Source organism: Juglans regia, chromosome 6 (assembly GCF_001411555.2).
Source record: "Juglans regia cultivar Chandler chromosome 6, Walnut 2.0, whole genome shotgun sequence".
NCBI lineage: Eukaryota > Viridiplantae > Streptophyta > Magnoliopsida > Fagales > Juglandaceae > Juglans > Juglans regia.
This window is the reverse complement of record NC_049906.1, coordinates 5935235-5946350: the sequence shown is the minus strand read 5'-3', so window position 1 is coordinate 5946350 and position 11116 is coordinate 5935235. Positions and strand designations below refer to the sequence as shown.

Here is an 11116-nt window from a genome sequence, read left to right as displayed (position 1 = left end):
TATTAATTATTAAAAAAAAAAAAGAGGGCGGACCGACTGGAACGGTCCGGTCCGGTCCCTTTGGGTGTTCGGTCCGGTCCGGTCCGGAAAAATAATGGACCAAAAATTTTCGGTCCATCACCGGACCGGACCGGACCGGCCCGTTTGCAGCCCTAGTGGTCACCCCGTAAGTCCATCTTGTAGGTACCAAGTCTTAGCACCTTGATATCACGGCTCCCAGCTGAAATCCGGCGATACTCTACAAATCCGACTCTATCTCGCGCTATGTGTTCGGTTGCTTCTGAATCAACAGTCCACACAAGATAGGAGTGAGCAACCATCACATGGCTAGTTACAAAAACAATATGAGACAAGTCAGAGTATACCTTCTTCAGCTCAGTGGGCCATTTTTTTCGCAGTTGAAACACTCTAATTTTGACTTGTTCTTCCCACGCTTGCCCCTCTTACTGCACTGAGAAGTTTCTGACACCTTAATTTGGCCAGCAGCTACCCTATTCTTGAACTTCTTGCGCTTAGGCTTTGATGCCTTGTGCGAACTAGAATCAGCCACATAGGCCGTATGATTGGGCTTAGCAGCCTCTAGGCACTCAGCCTCCAATTCCAAGTGATGCGAAACATCATTAAAGTCTTTGATATTCTCGTTATACGTCAGGTTCTGGCTCATATTCTCCCAAGAAATCGGCAATGATCTTATTACTGCTTGGACTTGCTGTTCAGTCAGGTTGTTTCCTGCCAATTTAAGTTCACGGATCATGGTCAACATAGCCCTAAGATGTTGCTTCATCGTGTAGTTAGAGTGCATCTTGTAGGAGTCAAACCTCATGGTTAATCCACGCAACCTAGTGGTTAAAGTTCCACCAAACTTCAATTTCAAAGCCTCCCACATGCTTTGGGCAGTGTTATAGATCTCGAACTCACACATTAGATCATTGTGCATGCTGCTTAACATTATTATGCATGCGCACCAAATTTTCTTAACCTATTGAGTATAGGCCAGTTGATCTATCTTGTGTAGTTCCGAATTCCCTTCCTCGGCCGTAGTAAGGGAGTGAGATAAGGCCTCCAAGACCTCTTACTCATCTAAGACATATTGGATCTTGCGATGCCAAATGTCGTAATTCTCCCCATCCAATTTATCCCTATTGTTTAAATCAGTAACTATACTCTTGGATGCCATTTCACTACAATACACAAATAAGGGATATTACACACACACACCTAATAAATCTGTCGCATCCATCCAACCTAGAAAAAGAATAATTTAGACATGTCACAAGATCAAAAAATCTCTAAGCTTTATAATCATCTATTGAGCCACAATATCTAATTATTAAATTTCTAACCTAATTCCTGCGTAAATTTAAAAAACAAATATGGGAGAATTAATCATCATAAATCTCAACCATACTCTCACTATCTTAAGTAGTCATCTAGCCCTAGTCATATGTAGACATAACCTACTAAAATCACAATAACCTTTTGGGCCAGTCTACAAAGACAGCTACTCCAACCACAGCAACATGTTAGGCAACCTACAAAGATGGTTCATATAAGACCATTACAGTCCATTTTTCTTGTTCCATCAGTGCATTTACAGTTCTTACTAGGGTCACTGCAATTTTTTCAGCCTATCATTTACATTGACAATTCTAACTAAGACTACTTAGTGAGAATTTTTCTATTAATGTATAAACATTCAAGCCTAACATTTATAGAAGATAAAATAATCACGTATCCACATGTTCAGTTCACATATACATGTAATCACATTTAATCTAAAAAATTAAATAAAAGATCACATGTAATATAACATAATGCAACAAAAAGAAATAGCATGAATATAACCATATATTCACATGTAGTCACATTTAATCTAAAACATTAAATAAAAGATCACATGTAATATAACAATATATCTAAGCATATATTATATCGTAGTCCAGTGGTGCGCCTATTACCTTAATTTCACTAGGTGGTCATGGTTCGAGTCTCACAAGTGTCACTTTTATCCTTTTTATTTCTACAAAAATTGGGCTCAAACTTATCTGGGCAGCACAAAAAAAATGCCCAGACCCTTTTTTTTTTTTAAAAGAAAAGAACAAGTGCTGGCCGAAACTCCCAGCCCAAGTCCAAATTAGAAAAAACAATGTGAGCCATGAGGCCCAGGCCCAGTTAAAAGCAAATGACCTAAGGTCATCTTCTACCTCTAGTTAACGCACTGTTCATGTGAACAGTGCCTCTTCTTCATCAACGACATGCAGGGACTCAATCTATTGCCCATCGCTGGAAGAAAGAAGCTCGGAGTCGTTGCTGCACTCTTGTGGCGTGTGCGGCACCCCCAAGGTGCATGCAGCACTGCTGGGTGCGCGCGGCACCACTGGGTGCCTGCGGGACACCTGTGGTGCGGGCAGCACCCCTAGGTGCGCACAGCACCTCCAATGGAGGTTTTTATTTTTTTTGAAACCAAAAAACAAAATTGGATAAAAATGACACCCAAACAAATCTCAAGCATATGCAAGAAAATAAAAAATTATAAACTGGAAGCAAGTATAAAATCTTTGATACCAATGTTAGAAAACACAGTGGAAAAATACCTTAAACTCAGCTTATAAAATTTATGCATAAGTTTCTCCAGATTGACAAATCTCCAATGTTTCTTCTTAGTGGTGAAGTGTACTACGTAGTATAAAACTAGAATAATATTTAACAAATTCATAACCTAAATATCTTATCAAGAGAGAACAAAAAGGGAGAGAGCTTTTGTGTATTTCAGATGATGCCAAAACCAAACTGTGGGGGACTATTTATAGTCCACCAACACACGATTGGCATTCAAGGCCAGTCATTACTCTACAATTGAATTGCAGACGTTGCAAGTTGCAATGTAGCGTACGTATGGCATTACGTTACATTGCAACTAACAATTCCTGGGTTACTCTAAGCTCGAAGGGAGGGGTTGGGGTTAGCTCACGTGGGCGCCCCTCCTGACCTCATGCTAACAATTTCCCAAATTCCTAGGTTCTGTCTGGTGGGCATATGGGTAGCGTTTGTTGGACAGAAGTATGGAGCAAGATCTCTACTAATATTGGTTGCTGATACAAGTCACACCATAATTAGTTTCACTCTAGTAAACTCCATATCACATTTGCTTGTTTTTTCCTCTTTCCCCCCTCTCTCCAGGAATAGCATAGAACTTTTGTTTAAATTGAATGCAAATCCTTGAATTCCGAAAGGGCACTCTTCAAAATCTGTAATGGAAGAACTTTGGGTGTGATGCATGCTCTGGGGACTCTATATGCCTGAACAATCAAAGATGTGCAGTGCCAACCTCTAAATACTTAAGCAGTGGTAGGCCCATTGATTGCAACTTGAGCATACAATCGACATTTTCTAGCATAGATAAAGAATCTTTATACACTAAATTCATGGTATGAGGTGGAAAATCTTCGACAGTACTCCCTTTATGATCTGTTTTTCAATATTCGTGATACCATCACGAGCCAAAATGGCATGTCTTTTTTAGCATGCATTACTGGGGTAATAGCAGTGTTTATGGTGAGTTCTAAGTTGGCTGAAGTATTCCATGTAATAATGAAAATTACTCACTTCCTCCAAGAAGCACACTTTTGGCTCTTGTTTCTTACTAAAATTCTTGTGGAAGTTTCCCCATGTGAGATTGTTTCAACCGATTCTTTGCCCCCAAATCCACCACACAAGCATTAACACCAAGAAGAACACATGTGTCTTGTGACGAAACCAACTCACTAATGTCAACGTCAACATGGAAAATTCGTTGTTTCTCTGACACTTTCTGTACAAGACTAAAGTCCTGAGCGAATCTGATATATTGGACATGCATCATCATTTGAAGGTTCATCAATTGACATAGTCATTTGATCGCCACCAAATGGAACTAAATCTTTCAACTGAATGAGATTGTTTTTAGATGCTTTTGTTTTTTAAAGCATATATTTCTCTTTGTTTTCTATGAATTTTTTCCCTTTTTTGCTTTTAGAAAATTATACGGGATTTTTTTTGTTATTTGTTTTCTATGATCTTCCAAAACATATTTTTGGAACTTAACTTTTACATAATTAAATAATATTGTTTCTAAACAAATGTTGCATAATTCATTAACGCAATCTTACCACTACTAATTATGGTAACGAAGGAAACGGTTGTTCCAAATAGTGAGTATTGTGCCACACACGCAAAAGACCAAATGAATAAATGAGCACTGTTTAATGTGAAATTTTCACCTAACGATGCATTTTAAATGCTATAAACAATTTCATTAATTCCTACATTGAACAATACATAATATGATCTAACTATTTACATTCTAAAGCAACATGGAATTGAACATAACAAAATAACACAATAAATGAAGAATGCCATGAAAAATGAACTTATAAAAACCATAGATCCATATCACATGTCAAAGTCCCAAAATAAAATATCTGCCAAAATTAATTTTTTCTTCAAAGTAAGTCCCCACAAAAAATTACAAACGAAAAGCAGCAAAAAAAAATATAATATAAAACAATGGTACTTACGGATTTGAAAATGAAAAGTTGAAAATCTTTTATATGTTTGGATCTCTTAATATCCTATTTAGACACAAACGGAATTGTAAGTATCGCATTGTATATATATATATATACACATATATATATACCATAAATACAAACATAACAAAACATAAAAAAATTAAAAATTCTCTAGACATACGCGGCATGATATGACACGCCATTAGATAATTAAACAGAACAATCATTCTAAAATAAATGTGTGTGTATTGCATGGGTATGATTGTCTTTTACTAGTGGGATAATCCGGATATCCGAATTTAAAACATTGACTAAATAAAATAATATATTTAGTAGAACGAACGAGAAAGAGGATAGATCCGCAGATTCTTTTGACAAGTGCCAAAAACCATTGAAACAGATAATGTTAGTTTTGGACCTCGGATTGATGATCTTCTTGTTTGGGACTCCATTTGTTTACACGCTGCTGGGCTATCTCAGCCTGCAAATCCAGGGATAAGAGAAACGAGTTCATGTTAGTTTCTAGATAATAATAATAATAATAATGTTCATAATTGGAATAAAAAGTGAAAGCATCTTTACCTGTTTTTCCCAATCGGATCGTACTGTTATGGTAGCCAAAATCACTGTTTGGACTGCAGTCCCACCAAAAATCATTCCACCCCATATACCCTGCCCAATGCAGTCAAAAGGCAAAATTATTTTAACTTATACCTTAATTTTTAAGGTCTTGACAAGGGTTTGTGTAGTCGGAACATATATATATAGTTCTTGAACACTCAGTGCCAATCAAAAAATAAATATCTAATATTACAAACCTAGCAGATGAAAATAATTATATATATATATATATATATATATAGAGAGAGAGAGAGAGAGAGAGAGAGAGAGGAGTATTGAGCAACCATGCAGAGTCCGAACGAGAGAGCATTAGGCCTACATCTATTGTAACATGCATACCATAACTCCAAAGTTGAAGACCCATCCCATTAGAATTCCAAGTGGGAGCCCAATTATGTAGTAGCAACCCAGATTTATATATGCTACTATTGCCTGCCACCCCGATCCAACAGCCACTCCTGTCAATAGTGTAGAGATTTTCAATTTTTTTTTTTTATAAACAAGATAATTTCCTTAAAAATAACAGAGAAATACATAAGGAGCCGGGGAGAGAGTGGGGTTTCTCGACAAGGGATTTATTATGCATCAGTAATTATTTACTCTCACATTCCATATTTATAACTTTTTCATAGGGTGTATTGGTGTTTTTCATAGAGTATAAGATGTTTTTCATAAGGTGTGGATGTAGGTGTGAGGTGTGGAGTAGTGAATAGTGATTGATGAAAAAAAAATTTCTTCTTGACAAACAAATCGTGAAATAGCACCAAAATATTGGCCGGTCCGTAATTAGCTGTTGTAATGTCAATTGTTAGCAACCCACAGCTTGAGTTGCTTGGAAGTTGTCAAAGTACACATTTACAATAAATTTCAACGAGAAACGATTAGTGCCTTGGGTCATAAGTTTTTTCAAGATCGAGGTCTAGATGAGCCAAAAACACCAGACGAACATGGGATTTGATTCATGTTGGCACTTGATGAATATGGATAATCGGCTTCAATTGGTACAGCTATATAGGTTAAAAAGCTATAACACATTTCATGTTCATGGTTGTCCTCAAAACGAACACATAAATGGTAAGTGATTTCCAAAATAGAAACGATAAAAGCTACCGACAAGTCGCACGGAAAGATAAGACAGAGGATTTTCATATGAACAGTACATTAACAGTATAATGAAATTGCACCCATCTTGTTTCTCCATCGATTTGTCCGTGCATGTATTGCTGTTGTTTCCAAAACTATCTATTATTACTTTTAATAAAGAATTAGAGACTACCTGATAAAATAGGTTGAACGCTGTTAAGGAGAATGGTAACAGCTAACAATAATGATAGCTTATCGACTGCTTCAAGCACATCGGTCTCGGAACTGAATATGTATGCGATCTTGTCATGGAGTATCATGATTAGCACACAGAAAAAGATACCAATCACAGATGACTGTGTCACAGAGACAATCGTTGCAAATTTTGCTGCCTTACCATTCCCAGCTCCAAGCTCATTGGCAACCCTAACTCTGCAATTTCCATGATAAGTGTAATTAGTATGACTACCAAACCGTGCATGAATGAACTAAAATGTATTTGAAAAGTTTCGCCTCTAATTAACAATTTTCACTCACCATTACATGTGCATTTTTTTCCCTTTCCCTTTACTAGACTCCATAATACTTACTTGTCCCATTACTTTAATCATATAAGAGTAATGCAACACACTTTATTTTATTTTTATTTTTTTTGTAGATCTCATATTTATTCATTTTTTCAAAAAGATTATAGGCACTTGCACACTTCACGACTGTAAATATAATTTTATATATATATATATAATTTTATATAGCAAATGGTAGGTCAGAGGAACGACCGGAGGTTTGAGTCATTATTGAAGTTGTTGTGTTGATTGTTCTATACACACGACTTAGGATATTTTTGAGATGAGCTCAGATTATCTAAATTGATATATAAATAGTAATATTTTGTGAATCCTATTAAGATGTATTTGAATGTAAATAGGTTGAGATGTGTTTAAATGTATGAAGTAGTTGATTAGATTTAAATTTTTTATAAAAAGTTGAAAAAATAATAAGTCTTATCAATGAATGATTTGAGATGGATTGATGTGAGTTTGTGTTCCAAACATAGCCTTGCTGAGCAATGAGGACCAAAGAAAGGTGTTATTAGATCGTACCCGGTACCGGCAAAGAAGCCCAAAGGAATCATCATCTCCCACCCATTGATCGACATGCTGCAAAATGGAATACAAACAAATCAAAGAGGGAAAGGAGTTACAAAAATGCGGTATTTTTCACGTTAGGAGCATTTGTACATTTACAACAAAAAGAGACAAACAACGGTAAGAGAATGTCATACGTACCAGACTGACAAGGCATCCACAGCAAGAGTGGCATTCTGCAAGTACCCTGTCATTAGAATCAGTATTCTATAGTACCAAGTCTCTAAGCTGCAAAATCGCCAAAAAACATCCTCACAAACAAACAAGCCAAAATTAAATGAAAGGAGAGTCAAATAAATGATTGAAACTGTCTAAACGGAGAAAAATACCAAAGCATGACTCCAGAAGCAGCTGAGAGTTTGAGGAACTCCCAAAGTCCAGAAAAGGCTTCCATTGAGAATCCGGACCAAGTCAAGGGACACCCACCACAAACAATATAACCATACAACCCAAAAGCAATCACCCACCAGGAGATATCCAAAGAAACAGCCGCACCCACAAGCCCAAAATCGAACACATATACTAAGAGCCAACTCGTCAACACATTAACAAGTAGAGCCGCAAAAGAAACCCACGCAATCACCATGTTCTTGAGTTGTGACTGCAAGAATCTAGACATTGGGAAAATAAACGCAAGGCTAAAGTGCAAGGGTATTAGCCAACATGCTACCAGACCTGACGACTCCGCCACATCGTCGGACTGTCCTAGGAGTTTCAGAATCGGGCTGGCGAAAATGTAAACAGGCAATAGCAGGAAACAACAGAGGAAGAGCATAATCCATGACCTTTGCAGGTATATTCCCAGCATCCGGTACCTCTTGGCCCCAAATGCTTGCCCACAAAGCGTTTCTAATGCGCTTGCCATCCCCAACTGATCCCCAAAAACACAAAACCAATGTTAAGAGACATGACAGAGAGAGTCAAGATTCTACAATTGCAAAGACGAGTTTTATCGATTACCAGGAGGCCAAAATTGAAGCCGACGACGACAGTGTTGGCAATGGAAATGGCAGCGAGTTCAACTTCACCAAGGTGGCCGGCGAAGGCGAGGGTGATAACGTTCATGCTGTAGGAAACAACGCGGCTGAAGATGGCAGGACCCACGACTTTCCATAGCTTCTTGGTTTCTATCCAAATCCTTGATGCAAGTTCATTCTTTTCTTGATCTTCTTCTACGTGTGCTGCTTCTGATCCAAAGTGTGAGGAGGATTCCGGTACTAGAGGTCGATTAATATCCTCATCATCATCTCTGCGGACGAGGCTCCCCATGAGAGAATTGGGAGCAGTTCTTTCCAAATGACCCAGGAGAACGAGAGACGGATAGGCAATATGTTAACTGAGGCAGGGGACTTCTAGAGAAGTGAGCGTAATATATAAACATTTTCCAATATAAAAATTTTCTCGGAAGACTAGAAGCTCGACTTTCGGTGTGATGTTGAAGATCCAAATATACAATAGAAACTTTTAAAAATAGATCACGATGATCTTGCCCATAAACGGGACTTGATTTTATACCCTACCTTCCCCTATATATAAAAAAAAACAGAGTAGCTCTAGATCACGCTGCCTATAAACGGGACTTGACTTTTGCTGGGTCAACCTATTGAGCTAACATCCCACATCCCATTTGCACCACGCAGTCCGTTCTGAAGCTTTCTTCCTTTTGCTGGGTACATGTCTAGCTAAGATTTTTGGACCACTTCGAATGGTTACGTATCATATTTTTTAAAATACATTATTAAAATTCATTTTTTTTTATTTTATATCCTAATTTTTATAATATAGCATTTATCAATTTATTTATTTATTTTTTACATCATTTAAATATTATATTATTTAATAATTTGTTAAAAAATATATATAAAAAAAGAGAAACTATTGTGAGAGATATAGTACATAAAATAAAAAATAAAATATTTTTGTATTTATATACAGTTCACGTTACATGTGACCACTCTAATAAAATAGAAAATAGATTTGAAAATACATAATATGTTGGAGGTAGTTTGTCTTCAAATTTTACATAAAAATGGGTTTTACAAACCCATTGGGACCCTTCACGGTGCCTTGGCGACTGCCTCATGTATCAAATCTTTTGCCGACATGCTGTCTCCATCCCCCCAGCCTATAACTGAGGTAAAGATACCAATCAGACCTCCGAAACTCTTCGAAGGAGAAATCTGTGTCATGTTTACCAAAGAGGAAATCCAAAAATCGGCAGCCCCATTCCAGTTCTCACTAGTTTTGAAATTCCTTAAACAAAGACCAACCTTAGATGCTATTCGGGCTTTGATTCGCTGTCGTTGGGGTTAACAAAGCCAACCTGTGGTTTCGTCTATGCGTAAGCACAGACACATTTTCGTATGGTTCTCGAATGAAGCGGATTTCATGGAGGCCTTTTCAAAGGAGACTTGTGATATAGTGGGTTTTCCTTACAGGGTTTTCTACTGGTCTATTGATTTCAAGGAGGAAGAGGAGCCGCCAGTTGTCCCTGTTTGGATTGTTTTGCCGGTTCTGCCTCCTAATTTTTACCATGAAGACTTCCTACGAAATCTCATGTTACCTTTGTGTAAGAAAGTAAAATGGAGAAGAAGCTCAAGGGGGAAGAACCCAGAAAATAGAGAAAAAGTTTTGTAGTTTGTCTTATATCAAAAAGGAAAAGTTACAATTCGTGTTGCTTTATACAATACAATTGCCAAAGAATCTGCTAACAACCTACCATTACTGTAAAGACTCTGATGTCCTTGTGATTTTAAATAGAATGATTATTTTAATTAATTTAAATATTAATTTTTTGTTTTAAAATTTATTAAATTTTTTGTTGGTTTATTTTATAATTTTTTTAAATCGTAAAAATTATTTTGTTATGATTTATTAATATTAATTATTATTTTACATTTAAATTTCTCTTAATTTAAATTAGTTGTTTGTGGGTTTTAAAATTATTATATTGTTGGATTTAATTATTTTATGTTACTTAGCCACTATGTTTAAATTAATTTTATTTAAACTGTTGTTTTGAAATAATTTTCGTCGGATCAATTTTGTGACCAAAGTTGTGAAAATTAGATCTCATTCATTTTCCTCTATTTTTTCTTTTTCCTCTTTCTTTTTCTCTTTCCTCTTTTTCTTCTTTCTTTTTCTTTCTTTTTCTTCCAGAACCACTGCTTCCTCCCGCGCACGACGTCTCTATCTCCCTCTCCCCATGCATTTTCCTTCCTCTCCCAGCCCACAGTCGTGCGCCTCCGTCCGGCGACACCGCCCCAACCCACGGCCTTCCCCACCCTCCGGCAACCACCTCCCTCCAATCTCAGCTCCTCCCGCGTCGCCATTTGCCCCCACGCGCAACACTAAGCCACGGCATTCCTTGTGCTCGCGCGCCGCCGTCGCGCCACCACCGGGCACCATTTCTTCACCACTTCATCATCGACCTCCTAGCAACCCAATACACTCAACCCCAGCTCCGATCTGCCACCGGTGAAGCCCCACCACCAACATTTCCGTTTTAAACATTTTGGCCTTAAACCGCCCTCTACGCCACCACCCACGGCCAACCACCACCACTAGCTTCACCGACATCCCTAAACTCTTCCCTATCAATCTCGGGTCTTAGTTTGTCTCCGTTCAAAAGTAGGTTTTTAAGACCCACTGTCATAGTGCATTTTGCACTATTCCGTTGCTATGCCGCCACTTCTAGCACCTCCGTGATCTTTC

At 37.6% G+C, this 11116-nt stretch overlaps 1 protein-coding gene across 2 annotated transcripts; it reads right to left on the bottom strand.

The window, feature by feature from the left end:
• Positions 1 to 4757: 4757 nt before the first annotated feature.
• On the bottom strand, positions 4758 to 8745 carry LOC108980704 (protein DETOXIFICATION 27-like). 2 transcript variants are annotated; one of them, XM_018951706.2, is made up of 8 exons: positions 8363 to 8745; positions 7732 to 8273; positions 7544 to 7630; positions 7358 to 7414; positions 6448 to 6686; positions 5511 to 5629; positions 5133 to 5222; positions 4758 to 5031 (listed from the first exon to the last, which is right to left on the bottom strand). In XM_018951706.2, the coding sequence occupies exons 1-8, from the start codon at positions 8669 to 8671 to the stop codon at positions 4957 to 4959; spliced, it is 1518 nt and encodes a 505-aa protein (XP_018807251.1). In that variant the 5' UTR covers positions 8672 to 8745; the 3' UTR covers positions 4758 to 4956. The 2 variants fall into 2 exon arrangements, with proteins under 2 accessions (XP_018807251.1, XP_035546759.1); XM_035690866.1 differs by lacking the exon at positions 5511 to 5629 and having other exon boundaries at positions 4962 to 5031; positions 8363 to 8723.
• Positions 8746 to 11116: the final 2371 nt, after the last annotated feature.